The 24558-nt window shown below is 36.0% G+C and overlaps 1 protein-coding gene across 2 annotated transcripts in view; it reads right to left on the reverse strand.

The window, feature by feature from the left end:
* Positions 1-3936: 3936 nt before the first annotated feature.
* Positions 3937-24558, reverse strand: part of LOC135470259 (protein O-linked-mannose beta-1,2-N-acetylglucosaminyltransferase 1-like) — a 31608-nt gene continuing 10986 nt past the window's right edge. For both annotated transcript variants that reach the window (XM_064749084.1, XM_064749085.1), the window contains exons 6-23: positions 24227-24350; positions 23973-24036; positions 23554-23740; positions 23081-23190; positions 22334-22418; positions 21766-21892; positions 20982-21051; positions 20476-20574; positions 19533-19628; positions 19059-19135; positions 16371-16464; positions 16016-16065; positions 14477-14603; positions 12639-12771; positions 11733-11885; positions 9588-9743; positions 9019-9150; positions 3937-8471 (exon numbers count right to left, since the gene is read on the reverse strand). In XM_064749084.1, the coding sequence (XP_064605154.1) occupies positions 8366-8471; positions 9019-9150; positions 9588-9743; positions 11733-11885; positions 12639-12771; positions 14477-14603; positions 16016-16065; positions 16371-16464; positions 19059-19135; positions 19533-19628; positions 20476-20574; positions 20982-21051; positions 21766-21892; positions 22334-22418; positions 23081-23190; positions 23554-23740; positions 23973-24036; positions 24227-24350 (1990 nt within the window). In that variant the 3' untranslated portion in view covers positions 3937-8365. The remainder of the gene's footprint in view (positions 8472-9018; positions 9151-9587; positions 9744-11732; positions 11886-12638; positions 12772-14476; positions 14604-16015; positions 16066-16370; positions 16465-19058; positions 19136-19532; positions 19629-20475; positions 20575-20981; positions 21052-21765; positions 21893-22333; positions 22419-23080; positions 23191-23553; positions 23741-23972; positions 24037-24226; positions 24351-24558) is intronic.

Raw genomic sequence — 24558 nt, forward strand, 5'->3', positions numbered from 1 at the left:
AAACTTTTGGATGTTGCATGGTTCGATATTTCATGAACTTTTTGTAGTACTGTGCAAATGCAGAAGTTGTCAGATACTTAGTGGCAACCGCGTGAAAGCTGATCAGTACGTACTCGATAGCCCTATCCAGAACTGAACAAAAAACCGTCTGTTGTCATGCCATGTGCATGTTGTTTTGCATCACATTATTTAAAAATACACGCCAACTACACATCAGTTGAAACTGTGCATCTTTATCGATATAAAATTCACATGTTTTCATTTTCAGTCAACTTCATGTCATGAGTGAAACAAATGTGTCATGCCTATACAGAATATTAACCGACCTGCCTGCATCGAACTGATTACCGAAAGCTGTTTAATACTTTTCTTTTACATATTGCCAACTTTATTTAGTATTTACTTTATTTCTATCATTTTAGGTTGTTTTGGAAAGAAATTTTTTCGGCTATAGACTTGGAACGTCATGGTGACGTTAGATCCAGCAGCTCCTCCAGGTCAGAGAGGGAGGCTGTTTGTAATTGAGTTATCGTTTATGGGATGAAATTATGTAATATTTGACATGTGTGGATAATCAAATTAGTGCGTCCCACACATACACATTTAGAATTGGAAATCAGGGCAATTGCGTTTGGATAAAAGTGTGATATCATGCACCTCAAAATTACCGTCTACAAAGGCTCACTGGTATGGGAGTTACAATTTAAAAAAAAAAACAATTGTGGCTTTATTATTTACGACATGAGGTCATCGTTAATGAAATCATTTAGGATCGGCGCCATGATATGGTTGAAAGATTACCGACGTGGAGTTAAGCCATAATCATTAATTCTACTTTAGGTTATACCCTGGTGAAATAAGGAAATTGATTTTATCAACTACTGCTAAGTCTGCATTGTTCTTCAAAATTCTCACCTCCCAAATGGCGCACTCCAAGTTCAGGTGAAATCGCTGATGGTGAAAAATGTTCATCATGTAGATGCTTCCTTCATAGGCTAATTTCGCCCACACCCATGAATGTGCCTCATTTAGGTTGTAGATTACAGAAAGAAATCCACTTCTTTCTGTTACGAGAGAGTATTATTGTAGTTCCCCATACACAAAAATCGCACATAGGCTTGTCAGAAGGCGCACATTTCGCTTGATTCATTGTTGTAGAGGATCCAACCAGTGTATTGCTACCACTGACATTATTTATGGTGGATGATAGCGTCCATTTTTGAGGTCGCGGAGGGCGCCGAACAGCGCCCTTCGTGCCTTTCGGGTCCTGGGCGGTGTCGCCGAGGGCGCGATTTGATTAAATCCGCGCCACCGCGACCTTGGCGCCCCCGGCAGAACTCGCGGAATATTTTGTTAAAACCGTACCCTCCGCAAGTCGCCGACGTCGCGGAACCGCGACCTCCGCGACCTCCGCCTGGTCGCGGAACACGCAGAGGTCGCGGTTCCACGCCCTCGGCGACCTCCGCGCCCCCGCGGAACTTGCGAAGGGTACGGTTTTCTTAAAACCGCGCTTTGCGCGGGAGCGAGGAAGGCGCGGTAAAAATGGCCGATATCAGCCACCATAATTATGTGCTGTAGGAAACTTGTTCCAGTCAAGCTATTTCTTCAGTGTTGAATAATCTGGTGACATATTAAAACATTTTCTTTGTTTCGGGTCTAGCGTCACTTTATATTTAGAGAGTGTTTAGAGTTTTTCCAACCTAGTTGGTGACTCCATCCTTGCAACCCCACGTCATCAACTAGGTAAGAGCATGTGTTTCACCGGATTGGTGACAAGACCTGACGTTAACAGGTTTGCTACATGGTGTTTCCCACTTGATTGGTGACAACACACTTGCGGCCTCACGTTAGGAGGCTTGTTAGGTGGTGTTTTTCTCTGATTGGTGAACCACAGTTGCAACCTCATATCGGGAGGTTTGTTAGATGGTGTTTCCCACCTGATTAGTGACGCCTCACTTGTGGCCTTACGGCATTTGGTTTGTTAGGTGGTGTTTTCCATATGATTGGTGACACCACACTTTTAGCCTCACTTCAGAAGGTTTCTTAGATGGAGTTTCCCACCTCAAATTTAAATTTTACTTAGGCCTACGATGCTTAGTTTTTAATATTTTAAGTTCACATTTCGAAGATACATTTGTCTTAACATGACATTAATGAGGTGGACAACATTTTAATTTCTAAAGCCCAAAATTAAGCTTTCAAATTGTATTTCAATGTTTGACATCAGATAGTATTGGCTTTGTGGAATCGGCCCCAGGTCTTCACGTTTAACATTCGCATCAACCAAGGGCAGGTCTGAGATTTCCAAGTTGATAAAATGAGATAAAAGCTTATATTCTGCAGAGAACACAGCCGTGACCTCACATTGCACATATGTGTCACTAGCAACGATACTTCATCTTTGACATACTGCTTCAGGAGACGTCTAGAACATCTTCTTTGTTTTTGACCTTCATGTCAAGGTGTTCCCCTATATACTCATGGAACGTAGGGAAGCCATTTATGAGTTTCTCTGCTTTTTTCCCAAAGAATATTACCCCTGAATACCGTTGCGCTAATATGTGTCAGTACGTACACGTATATAAATGATCAAATACCATCTAGATCTTTGAGTCTAGCCCCGCCCCGCCCCACCCCACCCCCATGTCTGTGTAGTTATTCCGGGAAATGAAAAGCATGTTTTATTTATTTATTTCATGGCTACTTAATGACAAACTCAAGGACTCTTTACTTACAAGATGGCTAGACGAAGCCGGCATAACCAGGGTACACCAACTTCACCGCATTTGTCAAACAGACATGTACACCACATTGGTGAAAGTGCTCTTTAACGAACGTCATGGCTCGGGAAAAGGGGGTCATAATTGGTTCCAGCTAAGCATTTACACGAATATAGTTAGAACGAAACCCTAACAGACGAAAACTGACCAGAGGCCGGGTTTCACCGGATACGTGTGACCATTTGCCAACTATCACTATGTCGCACCTCTGTTTTTTACTCTCGATTCATGTTGAGGTCTTAAACATGTAAGTATCGATCTCTTGTCCCCAAAGACTCGCTAACTTTCAGAGCAGGAGAATCCACAAAACTGTATTAAAGACAGGGAAAAAGAAGAGAAAGAGTAGTAGTGTAAAGATAACCGAATGCAGCTATCACAGGGTGGTATCGCACCAGTTTATCGCACCTTATACTCCATGATCCGAACGGAATTCGGTGAAAAGAAACAAAGTGCTTGAAATAAGTTTAAATGAAATACATCAACACACTCATCGAAGTCTACGTTGTTGACATGTGAAAATTCTTTTGAAATTCCTTAAATCTGAATGTTTTCATGCGGAATATTTATGCGGTACGCGAAAGCAATTTTTTTATCGAAAGTCATCTTGGAGTGAGTGAGTGCTTGGGGTTTAACGTCGTACTCAACAATTTTTCAGTCATATGACGACGAAGGAATCATTAGGGTGCATGCACGTGTAATGTGCCTCCTTTGTTGCAGGACGGATTTCCACCGCTCTTTTATTTAGTGCTGCATCACTGAGACGACTTACCGAAGGCAAGTAAGCCGCCCCGCCCGAGCCATTATACTGATACGGGTCAACCAGTCGTTGCACTATCCCCTTCATGCTGAACGCCAAGCGAGGCAGTCATCTTGGATGACGCAACTCTGCAGACAAAAATATAAACCTCAACCATCCTCTAAACGATATAAAGACAACATGCCCAAGTTTAATAGTAATCCCTTAATTTGCTTTCAAAATATTGCATTCATGATGCAGATAAAATGAACGGAAGGACGGACAGACAGCAGCTCTTCACAGGCTCCTTTCCATTTTTGTATGTGTGGGGGGGGGGGGGGGGGGGGCTGGCTTATGGGCAAACAGATCATAAAATCAAAGTAATAATAATATATAAAATAGACCATATTGTAAGCGTATACAAATTTATTTTACGTTTCCAGAGTACATGTAATAACCAAACAATAAATATATGAAATACATAAAACAAATTTCGACATCTGTGAATATACTGTTTTGCCTTATATCAGCAGGGGCTGTTTATTAATCTCATATAACAAGCAAACAGATATAAAAGCATACATGCAGCCTGGCACAATAACGAGACGAAGAGGGGAGGAAAAAAGGAACATTCAACCATTATATACTTGACAATGAAGACCAGATTCAGATCAGTAAACGTCATTTATGCCATTGACATACATGAAAATCCTCTTCAGAAACAGCATTCCGATCACTTATAACCAAGGGAATCAACTTGCACATAAGTATTATTGCAAAGAGGTTTAAAAGAGGCTCTAGCAAAACAACTGCAGGCAATATATTTATGACAAGCATTACAATCCATGCTGGCATTAGACTTGTGAAATAAATAACAGGAAAAAAAATTATTATTCTGAATTTTGTCAGCCCAACAAGCCTAAAAAAACAGCATAAAACAGTCATACATCAATCTACAATTTGCCTGATGTGCACACACTAATTCCATACATTTGAAATCTATCCGTGCCACCAATGAGAATATGTAAAAAGGAGCGAAGAGGCACAGCCTTAATGTTGTACATCAATTCACAGTTCTTTACCCTTGCATCCTCTTTTGTATGATAGACTATATAAACCATGTTGAACTGTTGAATCCGGTCAACAGTATGTTACAAACAGAAATACAGATAACCATACATATTCATGGTGCATTGATCTCGTAAATAACACATCCTTAAAAATAATCAATTTCAACACGTGAAATATTGTAATATATAACCTGCCCTACTTCAACGTAACTGTGCAGATTTGCACAATGTCAATCACATCTATGGGGAGTTCACTGCTTTGGAATGGCAGTGAAAGAAAAGGTGAGAGTCAGAATATTTTGAGTTTTAGGGGAGTTTAAACATTTCATCTTTGCATGTTAAAGCTCCAAGAGAAAATTCACCGTAGTTGCAAGATGATGCAAAAGGTCATTTTGCACTGAAGCTCTGGATGTCAGAACTTAACGACCAACTTACTAATGCAAGAACAGCAATACTATTAAAACATCCAAGCTACACGCCAGATTGCACAAATGCTCGCCTTAGTTTTAATGTATGGCTTAAAATGAATTCAAAATCTTAGATGCAATCTTGTGCCGTAAGGGTGAAAGCAGACAAGCTTGATTTGAAAATATGATTACATTCCAAGAAAATTGGAGTGCAAGGGTCTAGATGCAAAAGGACACTTTTAACACATCCACCTTTAGATGACAATCACCATGTCTTCCATACAGATTTTATTGTTTTCCCTTTGCAAACCTAACAACTAAAGTCACAAGACTGATGCCAGACAAGGATTTACAAATGTAGCCCAACTTTACAATCTATTGATAATGCTATTCAGATATAGTATTAATTTAACACAATATGCACACTTAGCTGAACTATAAAGTATTAATTACATTAAGAGGTATTAAATAGAATAATTATGCTGGCATTCTGGGGCATTCAAACACATATTGTATATGAATTTTAGTTACCAGAATACATTATATGCAATACTGCATGCATCTGTATAGCTTGTCACACTTTCACAACCAGCATACCACAGTTTTCACTATCATCAGCTAAATTCACCTAACATACATTATTTGATTACAAGGATTGTTCACATTGTATGCTGGGAATTATACCTACATGATGACTGATACAGGTTTAAGATTCATTCTATACTTGTTATTTGCGTCATGTCGCAACTTGTGAACTCTTCACATGTACAATTCAATGAGGGCACACAAGAAGCGCTCATTGAAGACAAGATCAGAAAAACTGTGATATCACATCACCACAATGCCAGTATATGTAGGTGTTTCCTTAAATGTTACCTTTGAAACATGAAACAGGCATGTGATGTGGTCATGTTATGTGGATTTATTGTCTACAAATGATCCACCTGACAGTGTAATCACGAAACTTTCAGCCATGAAACCAATGAGATCTGCCTAAAAAACTGATCTTGTGTCAAATCAATAAATTCCTGTCACAAGGACACAAACATTAATCGCATTACAATGGCAAGACTCAAAAATATTTACAAACACCAAGACAAACAGTTTCTCTTCTTTACTTAAAGTGATTTGCAAACAGATCATACTTTGGACACACAGATTTCTGAATGTGAACAAGTTCTACAATAACAAAACATCAGGATGAAATGGGAATTTTATGAAAAATATGACAGAGAAATCATACAAAACCCCCAAGAGAAATCCATCAATGCCTAAAATGACTAACTCATATCTAAGCAAGGTAATCACTCTGAAACATCTACGTGTATATGGAGTTACAAAGCCACAACACTCCAAGAAAACAGATGTAATTATGCCTAGTTGTCATTATATAAATATATATAAATTATCTGTATACATTTATACTCAAATGAAAGTAAAGGATATTACAAAGACAAATGAACCAGAATTTATGGCATTGTAACAATTGTAGTGACACAAATATCATCAGAGCATCTTTTAACTGAATCTTAACCGAAGATTATGCACAGGAATCCACCATCCAGTAACATATGATATATCATCATACATCATCTGTATACCATGATATCATACATCGTCTGTTGATTGAAGTTTATACAATTATTAACTTTGCCTACTGTAATTAAAAATAAAAAAATAAAAAATAAAATGACACCATGAACATGGATCTTATTTTTGACCTTAAAGCAAGATTTCTGAAGTGACAAAATACTGTATTAATGGACTTGTGTTTCAGACTAGATTATCAATTATTAAGAGAAAAAAATAAAAACATAAAACTGTACTTTCAAACAAACTGGCCAGAAACTAAGTAAGCTTTGCTGTAATAACAATGCTCATTGTGAAATGTGATTCTTGTCCTTAACATGAACTTACTGTTGCTGGCATTTGCAGAATGGATAGGCAAAATTTTAAATGCATCACTTAATCCCTACCAGAATTCACATAATTTCCCAGACTAGAAATAAGAAATACATGGTTAGGAATGGAAGATGATCTATGTACAGATTTGATCACTTTTTTTTTTTCTTTTTTTTTTATAGCTTCTTACATCAGGATGATAGGGCAATTAAGACTGGTTCAATGTTAATGGTTGATGCACACTTGTAATATAATGTAATGATTACACACCCCATGAAACACAATTAGTTGCTAATGTAATATCACAAAATTCATTCTATTAATGGAATAGCAATCATGTTCTTGTGGAAACTATTCTATATACACTACCATGAGATCTCTGACTGCCACTTATATACAGATCATGAAACTCTTGACACGCCAACAATTGTTTACAGAGCAAAATGTCACCTTTTGAGCATCAGATATAATACAATCTAATTTACCTCACTCTGTCTCCATCATGTTAGCTGATATTGAATTTTCGTGTACATTTTCAACAACATTTAATTTAAGGAAAATGTTGCTAAATATAAAAACTAAAACTGTTCAAAATGAAATCTGAAATAAATAAATAACTCTGGTGTACTCCTTGCTTTGAAGCAACAGTTTTCTCCACCAGACTGGTTGGGTACATCATAAAAAATATTCATCAATAGTGATATAATGGTAAATATACAAACATCCAATTATCTTTCACATCTGTGACTTAGCATTTGTCAACTAACACCTTCCAAGCAAATTGTTAAATGAAAGAAGAATACTTTTTTGAGGATTGTACATGTACATGCATGCCAGTATTTCTCTACTTACACACTAATATTGGTTTATGTGCATCAGCTGCACTGCATCTAAAATCTCTGAACCTTGCTATTAAAGGGTTACGAGCCTGACACAACAGAAATGCTGTATAGGTACATGTACACCATGCTATTTTAATATAACCACACTTGATGTAAAATTTTTAACACATATTCATTAACTACAATACAAAATAATTCGATCAGAAGAAACAAATTATGCTTTAAACCTGCTTTAAAGTAATAGATGAACATCAGAACAGGAAAGACAAACATGTTTTTTCATACACAATGTGTAAATTCTGGACATTTTACTGCAGTCCACCTACAGCAAAGAACATTTACATACAACATGCAATAAACTATATTGATCGATAAAATTATGACTTACTCACACCTACTGTCAACATACACACAGTGATACTAAAACCGTGCACTTACACTCAAACACTGCAATATGCTTAATACACTGTATGCGCAGAATCAAGTATTACCGGCACATGAAAACCTGCCCTAACTTAATGAATGAAACAAATGCAGTCAGGTTTCTAGGTTGTTCAAGTTCAGAGTTTCTGTCTCATTATCACACTGATGTCCTTTCTCGGAGCACATTAGTCTGGAATGCTTAGGTTCACTTGTTTGGGATGACATTGATTGACTGGGTGGAGTTTCCTGGAGTCTTTTGGAAGGGTGATAAAGAACTCAACAGCATCACACTGCTGTACTGATAGTTAAACCTACAATGTAAACAGCATACAAACATTAATTTACAGAATCAGCCATAACCTTGCATTCTGTACATTTTGTCTGTTAAAAAGCTGATGCATGATGTCAAAACATGCCAGAGAAGCAACGAAGGCCCATTCCACATACATGTAGTTATTTCTGACTGTTTGAAATAAAAATTTAAAAAAGGATTATAGAGCATATTTTTTTGGATCATTAAAAACTAAGCATTTTGACATCTTAAATTTTGACATTAGTCAGCAAATGCTTTCAAGGAATCCACCACTACTGCAGATGGTGGTGGATTTCATTTGTACATGTTAGAATATAAAAATCACACCAGAATCTTGGAAACGCCAGTTTCTCTCCTCTGGAAACACACAAGATTATGTTCATGTGGCCAGTGCTTTAGTTTTTCATTTTCTTTTTTCCTCCCTTGTATCTCAAAGATTTTTCAATGAGTCCCTGAGAAAAAGTCATCAAAAGGAAAACTGGTCCCAAAAGAGACATGGAATTTTTATCCAAGCCATGCTTTTTACAATAAGCACTGTTGCTCACCTTAATACACCTTTATACAGCCCCTTAGGAGGATGAGTGGGTGATGAAAAGAGTCCAAAACAGCGACATAATTTTCTGAGATTTCTAAAGTCATTTGCATCCTTTTGGGTGAATACCACGGAGTACACTGCACTGTAAGAAAAAAAAACAAAACAAATAAAAAAACTGGAAGAAAAAATTTATATTAAAATACACGTATCAATAAATAAAGGATGTAGTGCCACATCAGCAATATTTCAATTAAACATCTGGTGAGCTGAAATGAACACTCCTCTGTTTATTAAAATATATGATTTACTTTTATGATATGGATCAAAGTTGGATATTTCATAAACAAAGTATGTCTTGTGATCTGTCCATTAAATGGTGGTATTATAAACATATAACCATTTGCATCCAATGAAGTGTTCCGTACATGTAATCCAAGAGGTCATAAAATCCAACTGGAATCAGCATTTCTTCATCTCACGATTGTGTATATAAGCAAACAAACGTCTCTCAACCTACTTAGAAAGGAGTAACAATGAATGAGCTATTCCCCTATGTATATTTCTAGAATTGGAACTCACCCTTTTTGAGGCAGAATTGCACTACCTTCTCTTTCTAAGCATCCAGGCAATGTTGCCAAAGTCAATGTTGTACTTGTTCGCAACATGTTAGCTATCTGATTGTCGTACTGCTGTTCCACCATAGATGCTACACCTGCCACAAACACTCTCTGATGACTGGCAAAAGAGTTATCACAAATCAATAAATCATTTTTCTATGTCAACCTGCCCATGCTTAATACATTCTGACAAGAACAGTGATAGACAAATGAACTGGTTAAAAAAATCTATCCATACATACACACGAAGTCTTAAAATTTTCCCAAGATGTCATTTCTTAAAAAGCCTTTGGTAAAAAATACATGTAACATCAGTAAAAGCAATACAAATGAACTGAGTTACCTTCTTTATTTCTGAAATAACCTCAAAATTTGTCTGAATCCCATGAATTTGGCAATAAAGAGGTGAGAGAAAAGGAAAACTAAGTAGGTGCTTATTTAATAAATAACCTCTTAGGAATACAGCACAAATGATGTTTCTTCATCTTGAAACGTCTGTGCATGTAAAAAGTAATCTTCCAGGGAATTACACAACATTCCTCTGTCTGTGCATTGCCTGCCTAAATGTAATTATCACGGAAAGATGAAAAAAAAAAAAAAAAAAAACATTAAACGAAGTGATATCACCAACCTAATGATTCAAAAATCCAAACCATTTGCACATCAAGACGTTAATAAGGGAAGTTATATTAGTCTGTGCATCAAGGCAGGGCGAATCCTGAACAGATAACCTCAGGGAATTTTAACCCGTATAGCCTGAAGTCACCTGTGTAATTGTTGTAGGCTCTGATTTTCGTCTTTTTCCCTTATAGGACATCTAACAGAATCCAGTTGCTGATTAACCCTTTAATTTTCTTCAGCTTCAGCCACATTTTAATGCACCATTTAGATCTTGCCTGTATATACAGTGGGAGCAAGTTATGTAATCGAAATACATGTTTATGTATACAAAGAGGTCTTCACCTGTCAACTGGAGCTAAAATTTCAGATCTAATTAACCCATTTACACAATCCCAATGAGAAATAAAATCCTGCAATTTTGTTCTCACAAATGCAAAGAAATCCCGCACATAAGGTACAGAGAGAGCACATTATGTAGGTATAATGCAAAGTTAAAAACAAAACTGTATCAAACAGAACTGCACGCACTAACCCACTTATCCACGTGAAAAGATCATAATTATCAACTCTTGGTCATCCTTTCAAACTAAAATCCTAAGGGTTATGAGAAACCCTACTGCTCCATGATTAGTAGCTTTAGTTTAAATAGCACATTAAGATGACTTTACATCCAACTCAAATAGGAGAAATCAAGAAGATCAAAACCTGGCATTTTTGCCTAAATTCATATATTATTTCAGATTTAAAAAGTACCCATCTTCAAAGCATGACCATATTTAAGGTAATGATGTAATTGGAACTATAACACTAGTTTACCCAAACATGAAACCTTAATATGGAACTGCATGCATAGACATTTCCTGTCAACAACCTGATAATTTTTAAGAAAAAAAAATTTGAACAAAATCTGAACATTAAGAATAGTACATCTTCAAAGCATGTTTGTCAAGAAGATGTACTGAAAACTATTATAAGGTATGAACATAAAATTTTACTCTTGGTTTTCATGTAAATGGAAAAGCTGATCGTAACAAAAAAGCTTACAAGAAAAATTGGTCAAGTTAAGAATTAAGCAGTCAACATCGTCAAGTATTTTCATCAAGAAGATGTACTGAAAACTAAGCATATACATAAAACCTTACATAACAGCTGACCTTAACACTCTTTCTCAATACCTTGCCTTATTCATTAAGATGAGCTAAAAACACACTAGAGTTAAATCTCAATCCAATGTTAAGGTGTTAAGCGCTTCTCTTGACTTGAGCTTATTAAACCAGGTCTCTAACCTATAACTCCTAGGATCAAATCATGCTGCTGTTATATTCAAGGAGTATATAATGATCTTCACAAATTGCTTATAAATCAGATGACACTGATAATATATTTAATTATAAATAAATCATAAATTGAGAATTCTCAATCACTAAGATAAACAAAAAAATTTTTTTTCAGAAGCTAACTCCAAATAAAAAACATGCTTCCTTACAGGTTAGTGGCTCTTGGTCTCTGGAAAAGCTCAATGTAATAGTCATCCATTCCATGAGCACCTTTATATGGTTGCCGATAAACACGTGACAAATCTGGGATAAGGATCTGTGGAACGTAGTCCTTTTGGGAGATATTCCAACCATCCCAAGCTCTGTCAGAAAGAAAACAGTACATGCAGTACAAAAACAATTTACATGTATCTTCACACATCTGTAAGTCATGTCATGTCACTTTAACAGTTACATGTAGGCTAGTAATTGTCACATACATCTACAAACACATTGAACATAACTCCATAAAAAATTAAATGTTTCTCAGAGACTTTTTTGGAAAAAGTGGGCAGGCGAGCGGGCGATAATTTTTGGGGGTTTTTTTTGGTGTCACACAACATCACAATTTTTTTATTTTTATTGAAGACTTGAAAGAAAATAAGAAAAACCACACATCTGATATTTATTCATTTCATAATCCATTTCTGTGTGTTGGATGATCCAAGATTTTACACCAACTAGTGGGCTGGGGGTAGGGAAGGGCAGACCTTTGGCAAACTCAGTTTGACAAATGCAAACTATGAAGGAATGTTTTACTGATTTAGGAGTGCTCAATTTCTATAATTTTAAGGCATGTACAGAGAAAAAATCATGAATGAAATGAGCGGTACGTATTTTTTTGATTCCTTCAAAATGACAATAAAAAGGGTCTGGCAGGGGGTGAAATGATCAGGTGGTAATGTCTGAGAAACTTCTAATTAATTTTTATGGCCTAACCAGGCTATCCCTAAAACGTTCCCATACTGATTTAAGTTTATCTTCAAGAAAACCTTGCTTCTTGAAATCTCAAGATCAACTTGAAATCTTAGGTCCAGTTAGTATGAATAGCGTTTTAGAAATCTTAAGATTCTCACCTGTTATTACAACAAGTGGCAAGATTTGGCTGTAGGTATTTCTCAAAGGCACTTCTCTTCATAAGGAATCCAAGCCCTGGGAAGTCCTCAACTCTGAGCAGTTGAGACACATTTCCACTCATTGTCTCATATCCTAGAAATCACAAAAATACCCTACTTTATTGTCAAATCTCAGTCTAGATAAATTAGTTTATGTTTACAATTTGACCATACAGATTATAACATCACTAGGTGAACATGTAGGATTATCACTATGGCTGCTGTGATAAATCACATTCCAGGAGCAAAATAAATTCAATACAGAAGCTCATTTAATGGGAAAAACAATAGACTTCATTTCTGTTATTTTTGTTTTTCATGAGATAATGTTCTTGGATACTTGACATCCAGAAAACCTAACACCTGACAGAGCTGGAGTACAACTAAAATAACAATATACATGAATTACAAGACAGAATAAAAGACTGACGTACATGGGCAAGACACAAGACAACATCAGATTTCTGTTCACTGTTCTGTTAGTTGTCTTATAATTTTGCATTAATGTGTCACTATTTGTGTGCTGTCACAATATTATCATTAACATTTAACAAGAACTTATTTCTTCTTGGAACAAATAAATCCAATACTGTGTTTTTTAACAGGCATATGAGGCTGTGATTTTCACTGTCAAAAGACCACCAGGTCAGTCCAGAGGATAAATGAGAAAAATACCCAAGTAGAAAAGATCAGCAGAAATTGGCCTGTTGAACTGTTGAAGAGCCTGAAGTCCCTCACACCCAACCAACATCGATATCTGATCACTTAGAAAACATAATAAAGAATTTGGTGATCAAAGATCAGAAAATCTACTTTACTTTGATAAAGTGATCCTGACCATGTGACTTTGCCATATGAACAACACTGGTGATAATCCTTATACACTTTAATACAGTTGATTTTAACACCATGTGTTGCTGTTAGGTATCCCAACATTAGACGTTATGAATTTACAACCATGGCAAAAAAAGGCCTACAAATGTATTGAGAAAAATATGCATCAGATGTCTTTGAAAATAATTGTACTTGCTCAGTCAAATGCTCAGTGAGAACAACCAAGTATAAACCAAAGAAGTGATACTAAGGCACATTCTACACCACAATAAAGCCTAACCAAAGGATAAGAAAGCCTGGACATCCACTCCTGGATGCATGCATGTGTTTTTTACCTCAATTAAGCCAATCACACAGAAGGAGAAAACAGAGACAAAATTTGCATTTCTAAAAGTTACCAGTCCTTGTTTCTATTCCATAACTTTACTTATTGTCATTGATACTGGTACACAGCTCATAGGTGGTTTAACCAGTGGTCAACAAACTACTGCATTAGCCTCCGTCTCTGATAATCCAAGTAGTACATTGTGTCACTGTACAATGTACTTTTAAGTTCGAGAGTCGTACAATTATTCTGCTGTAAACCTGGCTGGCCTTTCCCTGGCCTGGAAGTTTAATGTCCTTACCTTAAGACCTCTAAACAGTTTAATACCACAAACCCAAAAATTTAAACATCAAGCGGAATTCAATGGGTGGCCGTCTAATGCCTGCCAGCAATACCTAGAAGTTGTGTTAACTGATAAAGGTTCAAGGTCCATTTTCACACTTGTGCCACCTTACAGGACTCTAAAATATGCTGCCTCACAAACACAGATGAAATACATTCGACAGACATGTACCAATCAAACAGATTAATATTAAATAATAATTACATAAAAGTGGTGACTTCATTCCTCATCCAAATTTTCTCATTGTCTAAATTAGATACAAAATAATACACATGAAATTTCCAATACAGGACACACCATTTGGGTTCCATGCTGAGACAGCCAACAGGGATTCATCTTTGTCGAGTGCTTCTTTACACTGAGCCATAAACAAGAGAAAGTCTGGTCCCAGTAAGATCTCTTCTTCCAATACTATTATGTAATTCTGCAAGTACAACAGATTATACCTCAAAAATTAACACTAAAATAACCAACCAACTAGAACTGCATGAAATGTCATGACTTTCAGCTTAACAGTTAAAAAAAAAAAACAAGAAGCACAACACAACACTACTGGTATTTAAGATCATTAACCAAATGAAAGTCTGTTAAAAAGAGTATAAAGTACATGTGTTTTTACCTTCACCAAATTTGAGCTTCACACATGCAATAGGTTTTGGTCAAATGACTATCAAAAATGTAAAAAAAAAAATGTGCCTTTTCACTTCTTTTAAATTGCAATTCACATGAGAACTAAACATTTGGGAAAGAATAAAAACAAATTCGTATTCAGCATGTCAAAGTACATCTAACTATATACTTTTTATTTCAAAATTCAAAATCAGGTCATCATGTTACTTACAATGTAACTGATGAATTTTTACAGTTATTAAATTTCAAGTAACCTGATTAGCTGTTCTGGAGAATATGTTCAACGTATGTGCAATATGACAGCTACATATAGGTCAGTGGTGCGTGACTTTTTACCTCATCATGAGTGATTTGCAGTCTGCTTGGAATTTCCAGAAAGAATAGTTATAAAGAAAACAGGCTTTCAGTTTGGAACAAAAAAATAAACCTATGTGGCTATTATAATAAAAAAACCTTATAAAAAAACAACAGCTTTAATCTCCCTCATAAATGCATGATTACATTTACATAATACTTAACAAATTTTAATTTGAAATACATTACAAATGGAGGAGTCTTTTGTTTCAAATTGTCAACATCAAGAAATTAACGGTGTTTTTTGGGCTAAAGTATCTGTAATTTATTACTGATCAAATTGATCCTTTACCGTCAACATCTATGACACATCAAAGTTTTCTGGGCCTGCTTGCACAAAGCCATTGTGGCTAAAATTGATTGTATACCTACAGTTGAGTATATAGCAGATTGTATAAATAATTTACAAAGCTTGCACAAAGGAATTGTAAGACGATTGTAATTTAATATTGTAATTGGAAGTTACAATAGTGATCCAAGAACAAATCTGACTCCTACATAACGGTGATAATGTACTGGTCAATAACGTTTTTTGCCTTCATTTTCAAGAGAGTTTCAGCAGCTAGCAACAACAATGTGAAAAATGTTCATAACATCTTTTTAAGACAATTACATTGCACACTTGCAAACCCAGTTGAAAAGTAGTAACTAACAGTCTATCTAAGGTGAGTATTTGTGTTTAACATTAATTTTGGGGCAATAATAAATATTTACAACAGGGTCGACCCGACTGTAATCTTTGATGATAACTTACAGGTATCATAGCTTACAATCCCTTTGTGCAAGATGGTGTCAATTGTAAGCTATGGCTACGATCAAAATCTTAGTGATTTACAATCATCCTAAACTTACCTTATCATGAAATTGTGACCAAACTTTTTTTATTGCTGCTAATAGTAAATCTGAAAGCCAAATTAAATTTACACTTAAAATTACAATTGTTAGATGTATGACAGATATAGCTTTATAAATGTACTTACTGTCCAAAAAGTACACAAGCTCCACCAACCAAATCACCAACACTCTAAAAACACATTCTGCTTTTGGATCTTCGTTTGAACTGTTTTATGTTTAGCAAATGGACATAGTAGAATTTGCAATCACATGTCTAAAAGGCCTCTTCTTAATGGTAGTAAATGTACCCTTTCATATCACATCACACTATTTCAATGTAAACAATGAATTTATATCAGTTACTGCTACTCACTTTCATAGGACTTCTGGCTGGGCAACCGGATATCTTTAAACCCAAAAATGTCAGCCAGATCAGCATATTCTGGAAATTGTTCATCCCATAGCAGCTGCAATAAACCAAAAGCACTGAATTTTTCTACAGCAACTAAAAAACACGGGGAAGTAAATAAAAACATCTTCATTGCATTAGATCTACATTCTACAATTCTACATTTCATTGGTTTACCCAAACTCAATTACAAACTTAAAATTTCCCTGAAAAAAAAACAAACCATACCTTAATTCTTCTAATTGTTCAGACACTCTGAGAACGAGTGTTACAAGCTGTATTCCCCACAAACATTTCTTAAAATATCCACATTATTGTGAACAAAAACTTCTGAATTTTTCATAATAAACATCTCTGTTTTCCGCAGAAATTTAATGTTAGATTAATTTTTATTCATGATTTTGGGGCATGCATGCAATCCACACACACTGATGCCTCTGTGGTTGTTGGGCATTAAAAAGCCTAGAAGCGCAGGAAATAAATGACGGTCACAAGTTTGTACATGAATTTTGCTCACAATAAAAATTAAAATCAATTTGTCAGAAACAACCAAACGTATATTATGTATCAAAACTTCTACACATTTATGTTTGAACTTCATGCTTGCATGTACTTCTATCTTATTTATCAGACTTAACCATACTGTAAAAAAAACTGCTGACAACATTTTATTGGGGCATAATTTTCAGCCTTGTTGGTAACCTCAAGAACCTTAAACAGTGATGAAAACTACTGTCAATATTCCCAGGCCTCAACCGAATATCGCTGTAGAAACAGTTTGGTGACTTCAATAAATTGAAACAATGTTGTTGATTAATGAACCTTTTGGCTCGTAATCAGTTGCATAATTTCTAATCAACTCTGTAATACTGCAATTTTCCTGGCACCTTGTGTTTAATGGCTCCAAGGTGACCTATGGGGAATAGGTAATTTCTATCATCATGTGACACTGCTGTGAACAGATGTGCATGCACAGATTTATACCTTGGTTTTGATTGCAGACTAAAGACACCTACATGTACTAGTACACACAATCCCTTTCTCACTCCTTCCCACCAGTATCACCAGTATCCTCATAATTATTATTATAATTTTTTTTTGGGGGGAGCCAAAGCGAACATACCTGCTTTCAGGCGATTGTTCAGAAAGGGGAAAATTTGGGTATTCAAGTAGGATTTCAATGACAGAGAATGGCCACATCTACTTTGGTTCTTTTTGTGTGGCATATTCACACACACACATACACACCTACATACAGGCATCAGAGTTTCAACGAAAATCTCATAAGCCTGTTTATTAGCTGTTTCTATTGAAACGGAGTGCCAGTTATTTGACCCCTATGGAAAGTAGCACTTCTAGAGGATCACCTACATGTAGCTGTGTATATCAAGTGTCATGTTCCCACATGGGGGTGGCAGCCCTTTAGCTGGAGTTAGCCTTGAAAAGAATCACCCATTTCCCCATTTCATACCCTCAAAGGTCACATGAGCGGCAGGTGCACCTTAATTGTTGTGTGATCACCATTTTATGATAAATGAAAATTCAAGAAAAAACTCCCTGGTGACCACCCAGTACCTTTACACTTGTCAAATATTTGTTATAATCCAGAGCTCTTCATGTACAAAACTAAAACAGAACTTAGCACTTCATGAATCCTTACTTGCAGATGATGACAAACTGTGTTTAAAATGACAACATGCAATAAACAGGCCTCACAATCTCCACGTGTCTATTATACCCATCAATGGCGAAATTTTGCCGACAAAAGGCAAAAAAAAATAATCTTACCTGTTGCTGACGACACATAAATCATGCCTGGGCAAATTTGAATACCGTTAATCATAAAACAAGCAATTTATTTTGATATCTAGCCAGTCAGCATAGTGTGAATTTCTAACGTGTCAACAATACAGACAAATCCTGTATGACTCTCAATATATGCTGGACTACTGAAAAGGGGTCAAAGTTAATCATGGTATTTTTCGCAAAGTTTGCTTTGAGTATGTTTTCTGTGTTTCATGGGAGGTTTCCAAATTCAAAAGGCAGGAAAAATAACTCTTCTGCAATAGGAGGACAGTTCCGATTGTAATGAAAGAAAATGTGCACCTTGAGTGACATACTTCGTTCAAATTATATGGTGATAGAATTCTCAGTGAAATTTATCTGTACCTGAAATACAAGTGCTGCATAACAAATACACATGTGTGGCAAAATGAGGGATCCGAATAGGCAACCATTCACACGATACTACTGCTACGTGACTTCCATGTTACCCAAACAATTGTATGTTCGCCTTTTCGAGGTCTGCAGTGTACATTGAGATGGAGACAGAGTTCGGAACTTACAGGGTTGTAATAGTCATCACCTGACTTGATACTTCCTTCAGTATAATTCATGGGTATGATTAGAAATACACGTGGGCTAGTCAGGAGACCTGCTCACCTCACTGTTAGTGCCTTGACCCTGTGTAACGCGGATGAGAGACCATAGCAAGCATGCAGGGTAATGAACTGTGCAGGGAGCTAATCGCCCACTCCTGTCATGTTGCTGGTAACTCAGTCCGTGGGAAAGTAAACGACAGTTATCGATCGGCGAAACTTTATGTCATGTACTGCATTTTAGAAAAAGACAATATACATGTAGAGCACTTACAAACACCATTTCAGGATTGATTCCAGACTGCATGGATGTGGTCTCGAGTGTTTTCACTAAAGAGTTGTGATTAAGTCCTGGAATATATAACAAAAAGTAAAACGCTTGAGAAGTACATATAGCTGTAAGTCCAATGCCCACCTATTTTCTGTGCCAATTAAAATTTGATAATAAATACAACTTATCTATAAATTCACACTCAATCAGCATTACATCAGCACCTTCAACCCCTGAATAAAAATCAGAATTGAATAAATCATAAAAAAATAAAATTGTGAAACTTTTATAATGTGTCTCATTTGCTCATCTACTGATAAATACTTAAAGCCATAATTACATCTCATTTCTGTTTTACATGTAAAAGCACAAGAGACAAACTTTGCCACTGAAATGGAGACAGTCTAAAGAAGATGCATTCATACTGGTAGACACCTTTTTGTGTGGCTGTAATAAATGAGTGCACTTTAAATTTACCTGGTACAATAATAATTGGAGAGGAGTATATGTCATTTCCCTCTAAAGATTTCTCCATCAATGGAACTGGTTTATATTGATCATCCACGTGAGCAGCTGCAAAAAAAAAAAAGAGAACAAATTTCTTAATTCCAAAAACTACACTCCATTCAAGACCACAAGCCTATGAACAAAACTTCGGGTGAGCGAAAATATACCCAAGGATAGATGGGCAACAGCTGGTTATTGAATTTTAACCAAAAACTGGCGGTAGAGACAGCCAGGTGCAACTAAGGATATCATGTATCTCTACTTGATGCATCATGAGGAGTCCATTAGAACCATTTAACAAATATCAACTCTACTTGTCAAAAAACAAAATGGTAAATCCAAACTATATTTTATGCACCACAGGGTAATAAATATTCATTATTGAGAATCACCCTTCAACGAAGTGACTGGCTTGGGTAAGGTCAGCCATGGTTGTTGGATGCCCTATGTGATGGATGAAGAGAGGATGTCAATGCTGTATAGTCCACAGGTTATGGAAAATGGTTCCTTTCTAATTAGCTTGTGCCTCAAACTGTAAACATTTTAAAGCTATAATGCTTGTTGTGTGAAGCTGCTTTCTTTAAACAGCCTAACAGCCTCTTTCCCGTATGCCAAGTATTGTTTAATTCAATGGAGACTCTTCAAATGCTCAACAATAAGAATCTGACGCCACTTTTTTCACCTACCAATTCATCACGACCTCTCACTGAAAGACAGAATGACGTTAGAAACTGATACACTATACTTTGAAGACGTCTACAAATTTTGACATATCATTGACTGGAGGTCCTGCTTCACACTATCTTCACGACATGAAATTACAAACAATGCCACCCTCAAATCTAACCCACTGGTGCAATGAAACCATATTCAAATAAATGTTAAACAGATACCACACATGAAGACTACTTACGATCACAAAAGTCTACATAGCCGTCATTCTCCTTACAGAAAGCTCTCTTCTCATCATTCCTCCATACCAGTGGATCTGGCATCACCTTCGTACTTTTCACTACCAGAAAAACATTGAACATTACTTTAAGAAAACTCTTACATACTCATATTATTACATTACCAGTGATAGAGAATATATATTATTACAGTCTTTAAGTTGCCAGTACTGCAATAAATAATCAACGAAACTCCTTCACAAAATAAAATGATTACTGTGTTTCTGAACTTAAGTACTAACAAGACCACCATTAATGTTAATCTTAAAGAAGACTTTTTGGGGTTATGTTTGGAAAGGTAAAACCTCAAACACCCTTTCTTATTCCATGATACCACAATGATGTACAATAGGGTTTACTTGTGATTTAATGTTGTCAAGGTCATAGTAAACAACTTTTGCTCGCCTAAATAAAGAAATTGTTCACAGAGTGGTTCCGTCAATGCATACAGAGAAAATTGACCACCTACATTTTGTTGGAATGCAGAAGGAATGGGTTAAGGGTTTCGGCCATTGACCATCTGGTCCTGCAAAACTTATCTGCAAGGAAAATATGTGACACATTATAACCATCACACCACAATGGCTTCTCGCATAATTTAGAAACAGAAGTTTCAATACTTCACTAAATACATTCAAAGCCCAATGGCACCTCCTTGTATATCTCCCAGTTACAGGCTAGCCCATTATCAGCAGTTTAAGCTGGGTGTTAACCTTCAGTTAGGCAACATCATTTTATTTTATGTTTTACGGGTGAGTCAACACTAAAATATCAAAAATGAAATAAAAATAAAAAGAAAAATCAACCTTTCTATTTTGTCCGATCTTGATACATTGATGATTTTCATGTTTTCCAAGGCTTTCAGATCAAGTAAACATGTCATCAACAAGAAAACCAGCCAAGGACAGTCCACATTTTTCTCAAAAAAGACTTTCCATTTACTGATAAATGAAATTCATTTTGATTCATTTCGCCCTAAAACAAAAATTTAAATAGGTGTGGTCTTAACATGGAATGAATACGATAAACCTACTTAAAGCAAACAGGATCAATGCTGACTGGCTGACAGTTAAGATAGGGATTATTAGGTTAAATCTTGAAGCTTTGGTCACACTTGAATAAATCTGCTGTACCTAAAATTCACCTCAGGCTAGGTACAGTTAGACTTGGCTGGCTATCTCTCACACCAGCCAATCAGAAATGATTCTGTATCCCCTTAAGGTAAAATTAATTTAAATATCTGTAAAGCTTACTTGTTCTATTGTTGAGAAGCCATCCAGCATTTTCTGGCCTACAAGGTACCACACATCTCTGAAGCGGAGACTCTCAATCATACTGCTGCCAAATTCCTGCAGAAGCTCCTTAGCTGTTACCGACAGTCTACAGGTGAGCACAAAAACAAATAAATACATATTGAGAACCAAGCTTAATATGTCCTAAAATCTCAGAAATACATACATATAAATGACACAGCTTTTTATTTTTTTTATTCTTTAGTACTGACCATCATAGGATACCACTGGTCGCAATATAGCATGCACCAAAACAACATGTTTTCAACAGTTTATTTGCAAGTGTTCATGATTCTACATTAAATTTTTGTAGGATACTTGTTATTTTTCATGGTATTATGCTATATATAATAATCATTATGCGATTATTCATGAAACTAATGATCCAAAGAAACAAATGTCAACTTTAAGGCTGTCAGTTTGTATTGGATTTTTTGCTCAAAAATCTTGATGTGCTGTTTTGTTTACCAAAACACATTGTATCTACATATGGAGTTATGTACATTCACATCGAAACATAAAATCTCACTTTTTTGAAGACTCATCTGCAGTTACGGCAATAATGATTTGGGAGCCCCACACATCTTCCAGGAACATCTCTAGAGGGCTACTGTCTGTAATACAAACAGAAATGAAAATTTAGAGGAAGCTCTTGTTGGCTAAGTGATATAAAGCACCAGTCTCACTGTAGAGGATAGGCCCACGCCCCTGAAGTCACATGTTACAATTCACCTCTGAACAGACTGCATTTTAATGACTTTACATCGGGGGGAGGGGCACCTGGTGATGTCTAGCATTTTATTAATTGCAATACTTTTTTAGGAGTAAGGTGCAATGAGGACTTCTGAAAATGGCTACTGGGGAGTTCCAATATTAAAGCGGCATCAGTTAGCTGAAGACCTACCTATAAGATAGATTTTAACATTGTAAGGCCGAAATTTTTTTTAAATAAATAAATAAATCTTTCAAACATACATTTTACCTGAGCTGACAACGAATACTTCATTTAAGATGTGCGACTCTAAACAGATTATGTCAAGTTTTCCTGCAGTCTGTTGCCTGGCATATAGCTTCCACTGTTGTGACACAACCCACATACAGCATAAGCCTACATGTACTTCAATAAGCGAGGTCCAACTTCTCATGGTATTACAAACTAATCCCGCACCATGCCATAACTGCTGACTTGTAAAAAGGGAGCTAATTCAGAGATGGCTTACCGATGAACTTAAAATTAATCTACAAACTTTACAACAAGATGGTAGGTACACTTTACCTGTTTCATATGTGTCAAATCTTGCCATTTTAACAATTTTCTTTGATCTTGGGTCCAGCACCACAATATTAAAACCCCTTCCACCATCATTCAGATCAGTCCCAGAAACACTGAAACAAAAAAATATGGCAATGAAACTACTGATTCACCAAAAAAAAAAAGCACAAGATTTCAGTAAAATACCAATATTATGTATATTCATTCATTTGATTTGTGTTTGATGTCTTACTCAAGAATATTTCACTTACACAATGTCAACCAGCATTCTGGTGGGAGGAAACCAGGCAGAGCTTGGGAGAAACCCACAACCATTCGCAGGTTGATGGAAGACTTATATGACAATACCGGTCAAACAGTTTCTGGAGATTCAGTATATGTCTCCCTAATTTCAGTCAAAATATACATTTGAAATTGTCACTTATTGTTTTTTTTTTTTCGCTTTTGAAAATGAAAGAAAAATTTACAGCACATACTATTTCCCGTCCAAGCAGATTTGAGGCCCTTCTGTATTTCCCTTTCCCGTGTACACCAGGCCCGACACAGAGCCTGTTGGGCATGATTCAGGTAACCCACAGTTTGGGAATGGCTCCCCAATTTTCATATTCTCAGGTAAAATGATAGCAGACTGAAGACTATCAATTCTGTTTTCCAGGGGACCCACTGTAAAAACAAAGGCAAGAAGATTTATCAATCAATTATTCAATGTGCCATGATGTAACAAATTTATTACAAAATCTTTAACAGGAATTTGGAAGGGGGGGGGGGGGGGGGGGTCAGAGAAATATGGCAGATTAAAAGATGAATGTATTTATTTAGTAACAAAGTTGAATTAAATTTGATATTCAGCAGATTAAACTACATCTGAAAAACAGTGCAAGATCTTTTCCCTTACTTGGAATTGAAAAACAGCCACTCTTTTCAATAATTTTTGCAAACCCAGACCGCATTCTGTTATGCTGCAACATAAATAACAAAATGGTAATGAAATAATGGACAAAAAAAATCACAACTTAAAACATTCAATTAAAAACTACATGTAAATATAAATAGTAATTAAAGCCTTTAATTAATTTTTTTTAGACTATTTATTGTCAACAAATCGAATATAAAATGAGGAACTATAAATTCTTGACATAAATAACTTACGTATTCAATGGCATATCCAGAGTCCAGATTTTTCTGCCCAATCATCATGAATGAATCTCTGAACTTAATGGAATCTGCTTGGTTCGACCCAAGTTTCTTCAGCAATCTCCTAGCATCATTAAGTCTGCAATGCAGGACCAAAGGGACATAACTTAATGTTGCACTCTTGAAAACTAGTTCTATGATGGGTTAATTCTTAAAATTTTATATATTCATACACATGGCAATCACCGCAAGCACATCCTTACATTTGTCTTTATGGCTGACAATGAATTCATGATGACTTTTGAATATTTGTAAGACCACAGACACTTAATAAATTCTTGCCATTG

Source organism: Liolophura sinensis, chromosome 7 (assembly GCF_032854445.1).
Source record: "Liolophura sinensis isolate JHLJ2023 chromosome 7, CUHK_Ljap_v2, whole genome shotgun sequence".
In the NCBI taxonomy this organism is placed as follows: Eukaryota; Metazoa; Mollusca; class Polyplacophora; order Chitonida; family Chitonidae; genus Liolophura; species Liolophura sinensis.